At 46.3% G+C, this 16,037-nt stretch overlaps 7 protein-coding genes across 7 annotated transcripts; 2 read left to right on the top strand and 5 right to left on the bottom strand.

Moving 5' to 3' along the window:
- Positions 1-142: 142 nt before the first annotated feature.
- GLAREA_04252 (uncharacterized protein) lies at positions 143-1,307 on the top strand (the record flags this gene model as incomplete). The annotated part of the gene is made up of 4 exons (XM_008086629.1): positions 143-458; positions 533-658; positions 720-874; positions 966-1,307. 4 exons carry the CDS (start codon positions 143-145, stop codon positions 1,305-1,307), a joined length of 939 nt encoding a protein of 312 aa, XP_008084820.1.
- A 622-nt stretch (positions 1,308-1,929) lies between these two features.
- GLAREA_04251 (uncharacterized protein) lies at positions 1,930-3,524 on the bottom strand (the record flags this gene model as incomplete). The annotated part of the gene is made up of 3 exons (XM_008086628.1): positions 1,930-2,092; positions 2,167-2,936; positions 3,066-3,524. The coding sequence occupies 3 exons, from the start codon at positions 3,522-3,524 to the stop codon at positions 1,930-1,932; spliced, it is 1,392 nt and encodes a 463-aa protein (XP_008084819.1).
- A 656-nt stretch (positions 3,525-4,180) lies between these two features.
- GLAREA_04250 (Clavaminate synthase-like protein) lies at positions 4,181-5,648 on the top strand (the record flags this gene model as incomplete). Its single annotated transcript, XM_008086627.1, has 4 exons — positions 4,181-4,327; positions 4,385-4,881; positions 4,941-5,250; positions 5,319-5,648. The coding sequence occupies 4 exons, from the start codon at positions 4,181-4,183 to the stop codon at positions 5,646-5,648; spliced, it is 1,284 nt and encodes a 427-aa protein (XP_008084818.1).
- A 587-nt stretch (positions 5,649-6,235) lies between these two features.
- Positions 6,236-8,434, bottom strand: GLAREA_04249 (FAD/NAD(P)-binding protein; the record flags this gene model as incomplete). Its single annotated transcript, XM_008086626.1, has 6 exons — positions 6,236-6,285; positions 6,345-6,410; positions 6,471-6,917; positions 6,988-7,873; positions 7,979-8,020; positions 8,081-8,434. 6 exons carry the CDS (start codon positions 8,432-8,434, stop codon positions 6,236-6,238), a joined length of 1,845 nt encoding a protein of 614 aa, XP_008084817.1.
- A 416-nt stretch (positions 8,435-8,850) lies between these two features.
- On the bottom strand, positions 8,851-9,631 carry GLAREA_04248 (uncharacterized protein; the record flags this gene model as incomplete). Its single annotated transcript, XM_008086625.1, has 2 exons — positions 8,851-8,893; positions 9,138-9,631. The coding sequence occupies 2 exons, from the start codon at positions 9,629-9,631 to the stop codon at positions 8,851-8,853; spliced, it is 537 nt and encodes a 178-aa protein (XP_008084816.1).
- A 1,127-nt stretch (positions 9,632-10,758) lies between these two features.
- GLAREA_04247 (S-adenosyl-L-methionine-dependent methyltransferase) lies at positions 10,759-11,749 on the bottom strand (the record flags this gene model as incomplete). Its single annotated transcript, XM_008086624.1, has 2 exons — positions 10,759-11,499; positions 11,576-11,749. 2 exons carry the CDS (start codon positions 11,747-11,749, stop codon positions 10,759-10,761), a joined length of 915 nt encoding a protein of 304 aa, XP_008084815.1.
- Positions 11,750-13,855: 2,106 nt separating this feature from the next.
- Positions 13,856-15,582, bottom strand: GLAREA_04246 (Cytochrome P450; the record flags this gene model as incomplete). Its single annotated transcript, XM_008086623.1, has 6 exons — positions 13,856-13,972; positions 14,029-14,118; positions 14,174-14,612; positions 14,686-14,927; positions 14,993-15,358; positions 15,430-15,582. The coding sequence occupies 6 exons, from the start codon at positions 15,580-15,582 to the stop codon at positions 13,856-13,858; spliced, it is 1,407 nt and encodes a 468-aa protein (XP_008084814.1).
- Between the last annotated feature and the right edge of the window lie 455 nt (positions 15,583-16,037).

Here is a 16,037-nt window from a genome sequence, read left to right as displayed (position 1 = left end):
TATCACTGCCACGAACCTGTCACTGCTAGAAAACTGTGATTGCTAGGAACATGTCACTATTAGAGCATTTTTACCGCTAGCATTGGCACTTCTAATTATTAAAGTCCCTGAACGTACTACGAGTTTCCATTCATCATCTGAAATGTCTCCATTCGAAAAGATACTGGCGTCCGGGCCCAGTTCCGACCGCGAAGAAATCGCCTACGAGTCTGTTCCTTTGCGAGCTGACGATGATGGCCAGCCGACCGCTGACAACACCTCTATGATCGAGTTGGCGAAGGTCCAGAAGAAGTTGAAGTTTTTTCGCACCGGTTTTTATATCACCCATGCTTTTCAAGCTTTGTTCTTCGTGTTCTGGTTGTTTCGTGGCAGCAACACATCACATCCGCTCGCAACATATCGAGATCTTAAATGGAGTGGACTGCTAGGCGAGGATTGGAACGGTTTAATCCCTAATGGTATGTTTATTTTCACAAAGGGGAAGAACGACCCTCAACTATGCCTCGGTTACTGAGATATATTGTGAATTTAGGAATCGGATACCCACTGAAACCGACCTTCTGGGGTCAGGATCACCCATATTACATGCCCGAGGATATGTTTCAAGACTTTGACAAGTCACTGGCTATGATAGATCGCTGGAAGTATATGCACAATAGTAAGTCTAGAGAATCTCGAGTACTCATATGTCATGGCTGACTTGTCGGGTGTTATCACAGGTTCCAGCATTTTTGTCGCACCTGATGAACCTCGTGTGAAGCGAATTAAGCCTGATGGCACCATCGTCGAGTTACCGCCTTTCTGGCCTTGGGATCCTCTTAAGGACGGCAGGGAACTCTACGTCGTACGCGGCTTCCACCAAATGCACTGCATAGTAAGTACCAATCTTAACCAGCCCGCTTTCATTTAATATCAATCATTGTATTTCCAACGGAGCTAATCTGCGAAACTTTCTCTTGATGTAGTTCGTCATCTCCGAAGAGTTTACCTACCATTATGCGCAGACCAACGACTCCCTGTGGACGGCCGGACATGTAGCACACTGCATCAATACTCTTCGCGACGCCATCATGTGCATGGCGGACGCTCAACCATTGTCATATGTCAACGGCTACAAAAACGGGCACGCGACGGATGATCAAGCCATGATGTGTAGAGATTGGGAGGAATTGCATAAATTCGTCAATAGCCCTGCGAGGGGATTACGAATCAAAAATGTCGCGCCTGCTGGAAGCAAGGTCGACAAGATGGCCCCCATCATACCTTATCCTGATCTGACTGAGGAACAGTTGAGGGGTTTAGCTTGATAAAAATTTCATGTAATTATGTACATAATAGAGCGCAGTATGAAAACATATCATAAGCAATGAGATCTCCAAGAAGTTCAAGACTCACATCGCGACTCTATTTAGACTTGCAAATAGACAACGTTGTCAGAGGTATATTCCAAATATTATTTGATGACCCCAACAAACAATGCCAACTGAGAGACTTTGGTTTTGCTATGGTACATTAATCCTCGTAATAAGTTTACCGTACTTTACGAGTCGTGAAAGCTGTGAGACTTCTACTAAACCCCTCACTTTTTGATTACAATAATTCGATAGGACAATAATTAAGCGATCATAACATTTTCGTGATAGATCGAAATCATTTGTTGTTTATTGAAAAGGTGGTTAGTGCTGCTGTCGAGACTCGAGAAGAGGGCTTTTGGAAAGTGACGAATATACTTCCTAGTTTCCTTGCTGGACCTAAATTTGGCCAGTCTCAGTTGTAACAGCTATGCCTCCCTTTGCACTTTCCTGGTATCAAGACTAAAAACTATTTATAGCAATTTCATAAGTGTAGCATGAAAAGTAGTAAATGCAAGTGATTATAGTTTTACTCAGGTGGACCCCTCTAATCAGCAGGATCAAGAGTAAATATCCGCTAAGTAGATAGTTGTGACACTTTTCTCTCAAAACGCGGGTTTTCGTACAACTCCGGTGTTACGTATACTTGCAAACTCAGTGCACGGTCGTCAAGACCTTCCTTCCTGCCAATGCCAATAAACGTAAATATGCCCGGCTTCTCATCGAGGTTGCGGTATGTGCTGTCGGTGTTGTCAGCGAGGTGAGTACCGGTTATGAAATGAGAGGAATCAGCGTCTGCTCGATAGAAACTCACAAGGTGTTCTTGGTCCTGTCCTCAATAGTGGTCCCACCATCTGCCCATCCATATTTCTGCAGCCACAGATCAAGTCCTTGCGCAACAGCTTCATCATTGGGCGCTTGGAAACCCGGGTAGAAGTAGAATTTGGGGATGGGGTAGGGCTTGTCGGGCGTCAGCGAGAAGTATAATGATGATGGTTTCGTGGCCAGAATCGCACGGCGGTTCTTATCGGCCGCTGTCTCCTCGTGGATCTTGTGGATAGGGTAGCAAATCCCGCGAGATAGCTGTATAATGTCCCAAATTTTCTTTTTATCCGCCTCGAGGTCTGGGATAGGAATTCGTCCGCCAAGCGTGTAAAAGTCCCATATCTCATCAAAGTCGTCACCCAAGTACCGCAGATACACCTTTAGACGGGCATGGCCTGCAGGAACGAAATCTGTAGATAGCCCTCGGCCCTGAGATTCATACTGGGGATTGTCGGCCATGAAATCTTCGATCATCTTCAGTCCGAGCAGGATATTCGGGTGTGAGCCGATGTCAGGTAACTGGCGCACGCCCAATGCGAGGGCTTGAAAGCGCGTGAAGCCTCGGTCTGCAGCTACAAAACACGGAGGGAAGTAGCTCTTGATCATGACAGGTAGCATATCTGGGGCTTTTTCTGTAATTTTGGGGTTGATGTCGAAGCCGAGAATAGTGGGCGTCCGATGTCCCGCTTTGGATATCAAAAGGTCTTGCTTCTCAGCAGATGCATTTGAGTACACTGCCCACCGCTCAAGCGCACGATGCTAGATTCAGAGTCAATTAGTAGCTGAGGTCATTGATAAAGTTTTGGAGCAACTTGTAAGTGTGGCTTTTTGAATTATGGTCCAAGAAAAGTCAACATTTCTCTCGAGTGGGCACTGGGATGAACGCACCCAATGATCATCATAAAGTGGACTCTTGTGCTTCAAAACATTGAGAACTTCTTCCACCGCATCCACACTCATAGGGCAGTTTTTATTTGGAGGGCGAACCTGTGTCAGATCTAAGACAAATCGGACACTCGACTTCTTAGTGGAGCCTTTGAACTCCCAACTATACTCGAAGGGATTTCCATCCCAACCAACGGCAGTTGGCATTGATCCAGCCAACGGCTTTCCTTGAAGCAATGGACAAATAACAGAACTATAGAACGTGAGAAACTGATTCTTTGTTCTGTCGGGAAACTGGGCCTCCTCCATCATCCGAGCCAGGTCCAATCCACTGGTGCGCCACCAGTAGAGCGCATCGTCATCTAACTTGGTTACATCAATACCGACGACTGAAGATGGCAACTTGGATTCATTCTCAGCAACTTGCTCGAATTGAGTCGGCTGCACCCCGTTGGAGCCCATCTCCAAGAATGTAATAAGCGTCTAGGCAATGCACGAAGAGCACATCTGTCGAGGTGAGGTGGATTCGGTATCGTAGACAAAAAAGAATTTTAAATGAACTTGAGGTAATCTTTCCAGTTGATTACACTTGCTATCGGGTAGTTTTTGATATCGACGTCAAATCACCGGGCTTAAAAAGCTTTTGCGATTTCACAGATGACGAGGGGCTTTATGCTCGTACTCGGACTCAGCTAACATGCAATGAGTTCGGGCTCATGTAGCATAATTAGTCCTTGATTCTGCTATTTAGTCACGGGTTTACTAGATCGTAAATGAATTATAACAGGTTCTTCAGAAGACATCACTTACCTGGTGCTGGACACCAAGTTGGGATCTGTGCCCTCCACTCGGTACCGATCCCCCGTCAGTATTCTGTAATAACACCAGTTCCTAGACACTACTACGACTTGTTAAAGTTTAAGACCTTAGGAATTATTGGAAAAGAAAACTTCCTCTCATCACACAGATAATTAGGATATTTAGGGATAGCTACTGGATACTGATTTTAGTCGATCCTCTTGCATGTATGAGCACAAGTAGCGCATTACTTCTAGACATTCTCATTATATCTATTACATCTCTAAATTTCATCTTCCATTTCAGCAACAAATATCAAGATGCCGACTACGCTCCCAGCACCGTCGAAACCGTTAATTGATAGACTTGACTTTAGTTCCCGTGTCTATCTGCCTGACGAGGACTCATTTGAAGTTTTCAATCGTGATAGCGCCGAAGTTCTTGATTGGATTCGAAGTAACTTGCCGGTAAGTATCCAATTTCTAGGTCTTGCCCAAGCGCTCTTCATTAATAGTGTATCACAGAGATTTTGTGGCCTACAACGCCTTGCGCAGTTAACTCTTTGTCGAGGGCAGCAACAGGCCGCTCCCATCTTTATCGATGCACGCAAAAGCGAAGTGGTACTGCTTGAAGAGGCACCGACAGATGCCGAGCCTGACATAAAATCAAATATTGCGCCAGGATATGTGCTGGATGCCATTACAGGTCGCTTGCTGACGCAGAATATGTTTACCAAGCATTCAGTTCCCCCGTGTCCTGGTGCTTTTGCGTCATGTTTTGCTCCTCTAGGTCTCCCAGGTCCTATGACCCCCGCGAGTGAGTTGGACCACAACGCATTGCCCAAGCCCACAGAAGACCCTGAGCAGATCAAGCGCGATATGAAGACATGGGGATATGGGTTACTGGCAAACGCCATTACACCTGAGCAAGTTGAGATTCTCAGAACTGCAGTCCTAGAACAAGGAGCTGGTGAGCGGAAGAATGGAGTTGCGCACATGCAAGGTCCAAATCAACGAATATGGTGAGTTTACTTCCTTTCTACTTACAATTGGCTCGTGATTCTAACAGGTCTCTGCCTAGGAACCTTCCTAACAAGGGTGACGAGTTTCTCGACATGCTCAATCACCCCTTGCTTGAAACCTTTGTGCCATGGTTCTTAGGCGAGGGTTTCTTGATCTATAATATGTCAGCGAACGTTGCTCTCCGAGGAGAAGATGGCATTCATATGCACAGGGACCAGTCGTCAATGCCACCAGATCAAATTAACCACGCGTACATGATGAACGCCATATGGTATTTGACCGACTTGACACCCGAAAAGGGTGCGACTCTTGTGTACCCCGGGTCTCATGTGAAGAATGTGGCACCTCTAGGGCATATGAGTGATGTTGTATGTGTTGATCTCCAACGGAGCTGTCTTGGTCCCCTTCGTTGATGCGATTGCTTATTATCAATTAGGGAGGCTCAATTCCGGCCTGCGCTCCCGCTGGAACAATCCTGCTTTTAGACAGTCGCGCATGGCACTCCACGGGCCAAAACCAAACAGACGAACCGCGACCGCTCGTTGTTTTGACTTTCGTCCGCTACTTTGTGCAGAAAATGGAAAACTATCCGCTGCTACTCAGTGAGAGGGTAAAGTCAAGGTTATCCGACCGCCACAAAGCCCTCCTGGGATTTCCGGTACCTGGGGCGCACGGTTCGGGTTATAATGCTTACAAGAGATTGGGAGAGGAAGCAGGGGAGATGCGCGCTCCAGTAGATGGAACAAACCTCGCACAAGTAAACTAGAGAATTTTCAATAATGGCACATGGGTTTATCAAAGGAGTAATTCCAGAGGTCTTGTGAAAAGCGAAATAGTTATTCTTTATACGTTGATCTTTCCATTTTGATCAACTGTTACTCCGGCAACTTTTCTGCATAACGTTACGAATGTTGCACATCTGAATCTGCTACACAGAGGAGTTGTTGTACCACTTGTAAAAGTATTTGCTGTACAGGATTTTCTTCTACAGCGAAGAACTAACTGCACAGTAAAAAGAGGCTGATCCAGCTTATTTCGAGGTACGTAGTTGGCAATCTAGTTTAGAAGATAAGGATAAATGTCTTGATTATAAGTACACACAATGTAAAGCCACACCGAGTATATACACACGTGTCTTGAAAAATTCGTATGATATATCCTCCATAGATGTTGTGTTGGATAAGTGACTATAATGTAAAGTGTATACTGAGTGCTCACTGTATATTGAATCTAGGCATAATAAATCAACACATGTACTGTTGCTGCCAGGCAATAGCTAAAAGATCTAATATATACCAAACCGAGCGGTTATGTCTATTTCTAGCAATTAAGAATACTACTCCCATCTCAACCTTAGTAGACAGTGTTTTTGATATCATCCGCGAGCTTCTCGGCCAAAACATCTGTTTTAGTTAGTAATGAAACATCTCTGGCTGTCTAGAAAAAGATATAAAAGACCTACAAACTTGTGTCTGAGGTGAGGGCCCTGGCGGTAGAAAAGGGAATGCAGAACCATCAATTACTCTCACTTTTCAAGTCAGTGCAGCTCTTAAGTCGGCATTTACTAGGAGTTTAAGTTAGAACCTACATTTCTTGACACCGATTACTCGTCCCCGGTTATCTACGACGGCGTCAGGATCCGAGGTCTTCCCCATCTTGTTGCTTGCCATAGCATGATAGAGGGTCGAACCCCGCTGAGCCACGTACAAGGCCATATCCTCTTCGGTTTTGACGCTTTGGCCAGGGAGTAGTTCATCACCAATTATGATAGGAGCCATAGCAGAGCTGCTGAGTGCCTGGCGTACGCGCTTGAGTCCGGCAACCATGACCTCGACGTCCGTTTGAGAGCTAAACCAGTCAGGATTAATGACAGGTGCCACAGCCATGTCTGCGGACTTGATGGTAACTGAGCCAGTGGAACGAGGTGCCATCAACAACGCCTGCATGATAGCGTAGTTTGCTCCCTTCTGTAGTACTGAAGCGCCATTTGGATAGACGACGTAGCCAATCTCGGGCCAGTCTGCTGGTAATTTGTCTAGATCTTTACATAGAGAGCACATGTCAGTTGAGATCTGCTTAGGCTCTGACTATCTATTGTTACTCACAGGCCTTGGTGTCATCCGAGAATCCAGCTCTAAATTCCTTGGGTATCTTCTCTTGTCCAAACAGGTCGCCTCCTGGTGAAGACAAGGGGCCAGTACGATTATGCTTATACTCCTCGAGAACCTCCGCAGCGTAGTCAGGATCTTGACTCAGCCGCGTGTTAGTGACGAGGTCGACTTGGTACATAACGGATATAGAGTTTTGGTCATACATCTTCTGGCCAACTCCGGGCCGATCGGCAATGAGGCTGATGTTGTATTGTTCTAACACGGCTTTGGGACCGACACCCGAAACCAGCAATAAATGGGGTGACTGGAAAACCCCTGCGGAGAGGATGACCTCCTTATCTGCGGAGACAATATACGTGCGATTAGTCATTGTCGAAGTTACCTCTACACCTGTGGCCGTTTTGCTGTCATCAAAAACGATGCGCCGAGCAAAAGTGGAGTCGAAAACCGCGAGATTGTGACGTCTAAGGACAGGACGGAGGTAGGCGGTTTCTGAGGTTGCTCTCGTCGCTTTGGGGGATTTGATGGTGTAGAGATTCCAAGCCCACCCGAGATTATTGCCATTCACAAAGGCTGAGACTTGATGGATACCGATGGCCTCAAGACCTAAAGCCACCCAGGTACTCCAAGATTGTACATACGCTCCAAAAGTAACAGGTAACGTTCCGCTGGCTGCTGCGTCCGCTGCGGCAATCCAGGCGGTGGCATTAGCTGAGCGAGCACCGGCTTGTGGTTCGGTAAACTTCATTGCTTTGCGATAGTATTGCAACATATTTTCGTACGTGTAAGATTGATCGCTGACCAATTCGGCCCACTTCTTATGAGAGCCCTTGGAGCTTTGTCCATAGCTCATAAAGTTCAAGTTGGAACTACCGCCGAGCTATAGCAGAAATAGCCATTTATCAGCGTTTTCCTTAACTAACATTTGCGTAACTCAAGAGACCAGAATGTCCCATTACAAGTAGCAACAGTGGAAGAGGCTTACCGCTTTGCCTCGCAAATACGAGGCCGTTCGGTTCAGAAGAGACTAGTTGTGAGATTTTCAGTCATTATTGGACATTAGTGAGTCCCATACTACTCTACGCACCTTCTGGGGAGTGACTTGGAAACCCCAGTCAAGATTTAATTGAGTTGCTTCCCCGAACAAAGCACCAGCGTAGCCTGGCACCACAGTCAAGTTTCCTGCGACAGCCTCTGGGCTCGTACCGGCCTCGATAACAGCGACGGTGATATGTCTATTCTCAGTGAGCCTGCTCGCAAGGACCAAGCCAGCAGTACCACCACCCACAATGACATAGTCAAACCTCCTTAAAGCAAAAGCAGCCGAAGATGGCGATGGACGCTCAGAGCTCGAGGCTTGAGCACCTAAAACACTGCTGCTGCTATGAAGCAGCGACAACAGCGCCGAAAGCAAAACCGAGTAACCGGACAGCGAATGCATAACGAACAATAAGTTATAGATTTCTGTATAGGGCGGGCAAGCAATCTAGGATTTCCAGATCTGCAAGTATATGCAAGGTACTAATCATAAATTGAGTTGCACCAAAGAATCTTATTGAAATAGAACCAGCCCAGATTGCTTACCCAATCACATTATATTCGAACCCTGTCACTCTCGTAACTTGGGGATAAGAAAAAGCAACGCTAAATCTGCATCCATTTTACCCGGTGTCAAGCGCCACAATAATTTGAACAGCAGCTCGGTTATTGATAAATGTAAGACGGCGACGTTGCGGGTCATGATTACGTTGGTAGAATACATACTGCGTATACATAGTCATGTTAAGCCATGGCTGTGAACCTGCAAAATGGCATGACATTTAGTACTGAGGAACTTTTTCCTTGATTTATTCGCCATCACTCACGCTCGCATTTCCTCGCGTTGACGGTTCGTTTTTTGCTGTCAGCCATTCAGCTTTGGTTTTGTTTTTTCGTCAATGTCCGCCTCACACCCCCCACCACCCATTGCCAGCATCCCGGAGTCCTCCAACACAGTCGATGTCCGGGTGATTGATACGTATGGCACTCCGTTCTTAGTTCCTTTGTAAAGTTGATGATTGAGATAGCTTCAAATAGAAACACGACCATTCACCTGAACCCAGAACTGTTTTGGCGACCAAAAGTCGAGGGCTTCACCGGCTTACACGCGCCCATATACTGCTTCCTGGTCTCCAACAACAGAACCGGCCAGCATGTGCTCTTTGACCTGGGTACGCGGCCTGACTGGCGCAACTATGCCCCGAAGACCGTTGCTCTGATATCGGTAACCACGGTTGTAACACCAGGGACTGACGTACCCACCATGCTGGACGAGGCTGCTGACAGCGGCCAAATCAATGTACGCAGAAGCGACATCTCGGCAATCATATGGTCGCACAATCACTTCGACCACATCGGCGATGTGACTCAGTTTCCCAAAACCACGGCGCTGGTAGTCGGTCCCAAAGTTCGCGCCGCAACTTGGCCAGGCTGGCCTACCCGCGAAGACGCCATAGTTCTCGACGCAGATATCGAAGGGCGTGAGGTGCTTGAGATAGCCTTTGACACGGGTCTCAAGATTGGGCGATTCGACGCTTTTGACTATTTTGGCGATGGGTCTTTCTACCTCCTCAATGCGCCCGGGCATGCCGTGGGGCATCTTTGCGCTTTGGCACGCACGACTGCGGCTCATGAAGATGGAGGATCATCCTTTGTGTTCATGGGAGCCGATGCATGTCACCATGTTGGTGCTCTGCGGCCCAGTGCGTATCATTCCCTCCCCTCTAGTATAGAGCTGCAGCAATTCCTGGGCGAAGATTCGGCGTTGTGTCCTGGTCTCCTCCTGGATTCGTGCATTTCCAGCAAATCGGATCCTTTTTTTACGGTGGCTGCTCCCAGTCTCATCTTCCCAGACAAAGATGCATCCTTCAATACAGTTAGCAAAATACAGGAGTTAGACGGGTTGGAAAGTGTGTTTGTTGTGATGGCTCATGATCAGTCAATACGAGACACAATCCCGTTGTTCCCGAAAAAAATAAATGGTTGGAAGACATCCGGAATTAAGGAGAGTTCTCGTTGGGCCTTTTGTCGGGATCTGTGTAATCCTTCAAAATAGGATAAGTACAGAGAGAAATACGGCTTCAAATGGCCAAGTATTTTACTTTCCACATCATTCCATCTTCACCCCAGTTGTGTATATGAGCGCTACGTTGTGAATCATTATATTACAAGGCCATTAATTGCAGTACTCGGATGAGGTACAGATCATCTGAGGTACAGGTCATTATTCATTAAACCTTAATATTTGGTTAGCCCTAGAGTTAGAGGCATTTTTTCCAAGAAAACGAATATCATAAGCTTCATCGTGCAGTCACCCGCTACAGATTCAGGTGAAGAACCTAGGGAAACAACTTGTTTCGAGAATTATAAGTTGTCGTCGACATACCCTGTACTTCATGTACCATAAAATACTGCTTCTTTTACAAGACCCGACATACAAATTCTAAAAAGCCACGCCCTCAGAATCCGAGACCAAGGATTGGTATATTTTCCGCAGCACTGAACGTGACCCATTCTCCGAGATTCTTGATATGTCAAATCTAAATACAAGAGTTCACGCCCGTCTGAAGCACGCCTACTGGCCGAAGTAAAAGACTGTGAAACTTCCTTGGAAAAGAGATTCGGAGGCTTTATTTATAGGAGGGGTGGCGGCTTAAGCGAGCCCCTGAAGCTACGAGGAACAGGGTCTATTCTAGACAACACTTCTTTTCTCCAGCCGTGAGTTCCTTATATTTGCTGCTTACGCACCGCAAACCGATATTGGCAAAAGCGCAAAGTCTTCGGCGGATTCGGGTCTCCAGTTATTTCCTTCCTCTTCGCCCAGTAATTGTCGTCAATGTCGAGATATTTCAAGAACACCACCTCGGCAGTAGCCAACCACTTTGTGCCCGTCAGTCTACCAACATCGTCCCACAAAGCCTGCCACGTCGATGGTGTGTGAAGAAAGCGCTGGAGCTTGTCTAAAGTCCAAGTCTCAAATGGATCCAGGGGCTCAGCTTGGCCTGTGTGACGGCCGACGATGAGCGCGTTCTTGGCGTCCGGTTTGAAGAACCTGACGAGACGCGTTGCCAGCTTGATTTGATCTTCGCGGTTGAATAAGTGGAAGAGAAATGTTCCGTGTATAATGTCGATCTTTCCATCCAGGACGTCAAGCGCAGGGTCTGAGTGGTCGAGCATGTCGCCTGTGACGAAGTCAAGCCCGCACTTGTTCTCGTCCCGGAATAGGTCGTAGCCTTGTTCAATGAACTTGGGATACAAATCCGTCCCCTTCAGGTTTTTGGCAGGTGCACCATCAAGCATGAGGTGACGCAGCACCTGGCCAAAGCAGCAGCCGGCGTCCAGAAAGACATCGCCTGACTTGACACGGGCGAGTATCTCAGGATACTCGGGAAACTCTACCAAATAATCTGCTAAGAAGCGCCAGGATCCAATGCATGGGTATGGAAAGACTTCCCATGCCTTGTCTCTCTATAATGTGACGGAGTTAGCTTTGGCATCCCGCCAACTGTAGGTAAATTCTACGGTGGGTAGGGTTTTTCCTTACAATGCCGATGACATGTTCTTCAACTTTGTCCGCAGGTATACCACTGTATTCTCTCAAGACCTTGAACGTTTTTTCGATATACGTTCGGTCCTCTGGCAAATCCTGATCAAAATGCCACGTGCTTGGGTACGCACCGCCTCCGCGCTTGAAATCCTCGGTAGTAAGAGTAGACATGTTGCATATGTTGGTGTAAAACAAGAACACGGTCTACAACTCTAACAAATGCACCGGCCCAGGTTCTAGACGTCCAAGCAACGACTATTTAAATCGCTCCAAAAAAGTCTCTCGGTCAATAGAAGGGGACGGTTGAGTGGAAATTTATGTCAAAGCTATTCAAATATGGTAGATTAATCTTACAAGGTACTACTAGAGGAATTGAGAAGGCCCACGTTCTAAGGGCAAATAATCCTGGCCTAGAGTTTGGCTCACGTAGTTTACTCAGGTCTGGCCGCGTGAAGTCAGTGTTTGTAGAAGCGGCCCTTTTGCCGAGCACCTTGTACAAGCAAGCCAACAGGGTGCGTTGTAGTTCGGATGTCTCGAAGTATAAACCCTGAGGGTAATGGAACTTCAGACAATTGGGACGAGAACGGGACGGGTGATTTGATGGTAGAATCTCAATAGCAATAGTACCCGGAGCGATACTTCGACCGATTCATCAACGCTTGCCTCAGGTGCCAGTTTGCCATGGCAGTGTCGTCAAGGCACGTGATTAACCCCCCTGTTGATTAGCGATTACTCAGGGTTACTTGGTATTCCACAGGCTCAACTCTGCACAAAAACTTTGCGCCAACAAACAGTTATCGAACCTATGTTGGCAAATCATTTTTAATTTTCGTGCATTGTATCTAACACGATCTTTTATTCTTGAGCGGGAGCAGATATTCATTTTGCTTTTTTTTGGCAGTTGAAAGCGCCGAGACATGGTTCGAATCTACCTCAGCCCTGTGGACAAAGTCAACAAACCGCCTCTTCGTTATCTCCAAGTACAAGACGCTCTCGTTCTCGGCTCTGGTATACCATGGACCATCGCGTATGTTTTGTATGCGCGGCAGGCAAGCCTAGACAAATCTTATGGCATGCCACTGATTCCCTTGTAATTCCTCCTTCTAGGTTCCACTTTTCTCTTCACATGTATGATCGATGCTAAATTAGAATACTTTGATAGATGTGCGAACATAGCATGGGAACTCATCTACGGCGTCATTCACCCTAATTCTCTCGGCCAGGTCATCTCTTTCGTCCCATGGCTCATCGCCGACGTTCCAATTGTGTATGCGACGGTGAAACATGGTCCCAGTAAATGGGAGCAAGCGCCACTGGTTGCAAATAATCTAGGCGCGATCTTAGCCATAGGGATTCCGATGATGATCGCTATGCATTTAGCTTTCAGAAATTCTTGCAAGAATCTTGAAGAGGGCCCTTTTTGGAGTGCCTGGGTGTGCCAACTCCTCATTAGTTGTGGCTCGGTAATGCACTTGATGTGCAGGAACGAAACATCTGGTCATTCGTGGGGTATTTGGTATTGAAAATCCTTACAATATCTCGACAAAATGCTAATAAATGGATCGTAGGGCTTGTAGGTGGGTTGGGACTTTGTCTGCGATAATGTTATTTCGCTGGCGCTATAAGCATTACCCGAAGGATTATTCAATGGCAGCAAAGCCCATGGCTCTGTTCATCTTTATAGTGGCGGAGGCTGCGGATCTGATTTATCCATTTGTTTATGCTTCCTTGGAAAGGAAACAAAAGGTAATTTAGAAATTTCTTTCGCACGAGACAACACTTGTCTCGATGAAATATTCTAGGTGCTTGTTTAGTAATAACAAAATAAATGAAATTGCAAAATAAATGGTGCTGGTAAATTCAACATGATGTGGAATAAGTTTATCCACATTTGAATTACACTCTTTGATTGTCTGCTGTCTTCACGGCCGAAGCACTTCGTTTTGTTTTTACTGCTTTACCCGATGAAAACGACATGAGAGCTGCCAACAATCTCCAGAAATGTTTCAGTTCGTATTCACAGTAGATATTTCCTTCAAATGACCTCAACGTGCATAGACTAGCCATATACATAGACAATTAATTTTCAAGAGAAACGTTTCTCGCTAATTTACTATAGCTACTATGGCATTATTAAGCACCGAAAGCACTTCCGGCGGTATCTAGTTCGAGGTTTTGGATAGTCTCGCATCTTCGCTTCATTTGACAAGTAGCATTAACTTCCAGGATCATAGTTTGAAATACGTTGTCTCTCAACTATGAGACTGTTATGGGTCATCACAATTGAGGGTTGATCACGGATTCTGGCCTTTTTTGCAGCTGAGCATAGAGCCCTGTCTGAAAGAGGAACCACGAGTTCTCAACCTGGAACTTCTCGCGATCTATAATCCGTATCTAATACCAGTCAGTCTCAGAGCATTCACATCATGCCGTGATAAAACATAACCTACATCGTAGTTGAGAATGAGAAATGGAATAAGTTTTTTGATTTCCAAAATGCCAATATGCTTGCCAAGACAGACGCGCCGGCCAGCACCGAACTCAAATTCATAGGTTAGCAGTAGTATATGAATCGCAAGTAGAGAGCAGACATACTGTTAACACTCCTTGTTCTAGTCTCCTTTTATGTGCATCATCTTTTTCGAGCCATCTCTCAGGTCGCCAGAATTCTGCATCCTGACCGAAAAATGACTTATGCCGATTTACTACATATGGACTGCCACCTACGACAGTACCGGCAGGGAGAAAATGCCCGATAATCGTTATACCCCCTTCTGGTACCACGCGTTCAAAAGGCAGCGCGAAAGGTGGATGTATTCGGGAACCCTCTTGGATACATGCGTCTAAATAGGGCAGATTCCGTAGTTCCTTGTATGCGGGAAAAGGGCGTGATAGATTTGCGGATAAGAGCTCGTTATATAACTTGTCGAGAGTATTTGGGTAGGAAAGAAGGCAAAACATAATAGTGCGCATAAGGCTGCCTACTGAATCCGATCCTGCAATCACGTTGGAGAATGTCCACGCCGTTGGAGCCCTGTGAGCATGATATCTGTGAGTCGACAATTCTTCCTCTTATCATTAATGTTTGTTGGTATGTGATTGCTTACCAATGGGGTATTTCAGCACTACTCTCTTGAAGCTCAATATATCGGGACAAGAAGTCCTTCTTCGTGCTGGTCTTATCTCCAACCTTGTCTGTTCCATTGGCTAAGCTGGCCCGCTTTTCTTTGATGGCATCACCCACGAAGCCAAGAATGGAAAGCGAAGCCGTTTGATTGAAAATTTGCCGAAATGTATCTGCAATGAGGTTCTTTCTCATTATCCGATCGAGCCAGGGGACTTGTGTCATCTGGAGCAACCGTCAATTTGACATCATCAAGTTTAGATGAATGAAGAGATATAAGAGATTCGTACTGGTGCAGCAGATCGCATAAAGTCAACAATTGTGCTTAGCATCCCCCCAACATCTCGTCCATTGTCTAAAAAACCATATCTTTTCGAGAAAGTCATGGTACCCATCACATCAAACGCAAAGAACTGCACCCACGCGCCAAGGTTAAGAACTTCGCCATTAGCCGCAAAGCGTGTATCGAGTTGGTTGAGTAGGCACTGCAGAACATCATCAACCAGAGGCTCGAATAACGTTGCGCTCGTCGGGGAGAAGATGGGCGCAATCGGGCTCTTGAGCTGTTTATGGACCTTCTCGTCCGTGACATTAAAGACAGCTTGCAAGGCACCGCCGCCTCTCGTATAGGGTCGAAGAGTCGCATAAAAATCGCTCTGTAGTGATGATGAAACTCTTGTCAGCCCATGCTTGATTACATTGCACTTGAGTATTTTTATTTACAAACCTTGGGAAAACCCTGCCTTGTGGGATAGACGATCGGAATGACCTCGGGATTGCAGAAAGATACCATATTCGGACCAATTCGCACGACTTCGCCATATTTCTCATGCATCTCCTGTAGTATCAGATGTGCCCGCTTTGTTGGAACCCATAACATCCGTGGGAAGTTGCTGATGCTTGCCAAGAATGGGCCAGGTATGTGCCTCAATCGCCACCAGGTTCTGCATAGTTGAATGATTGCCAGCCCTAGAACACTACACAGGAGAAGGTAGACGATACGGTTGTTCCGTGAGAAGATGTCCACAGTTTGAGGCAACATGTTCAGCTGCCAAACACGGCAATCTAGAATTAAAGCTAGGCGTAATTACTTTCGAATGTGAATCGCCTGGATATCAGGAAATACAATAGCCTCACGAGAAAGTCCGAAATTCGCTTGGGTTGACTTGAACTTACTCGGATCCGACGTCGCTGGCACCGCGTAATTCGTCTAAGCAGAACAACTTCCCCAGTTCTCCCTTGGAATGAGAGGGCCTTATCATAGAGGTGATGTGACAATACACAGTACTGGCTTATTTCATGTGGTTGCTTTTTGGATAGCGTTGTCCAAGAAGC

Source organism: Glarea lozoyensis, assembly GCF_000409485.1.
Source record: "Glarea lozoyensis ATCC 20868 chromosome Unknown GLAREA5, whole genome shotgun sequence".
NCBI lineage: Eukaryota > Fungi > Ascomycota > Leotiomycetes > Helotiales > Helotiaceae > Glarea > Glarea lozoyensis.
The sequence above is the reverse complement of the archived record's forward strand: the minus strand, read 5'-3'. Positions and strand labels throughout refer to the sequence as shown.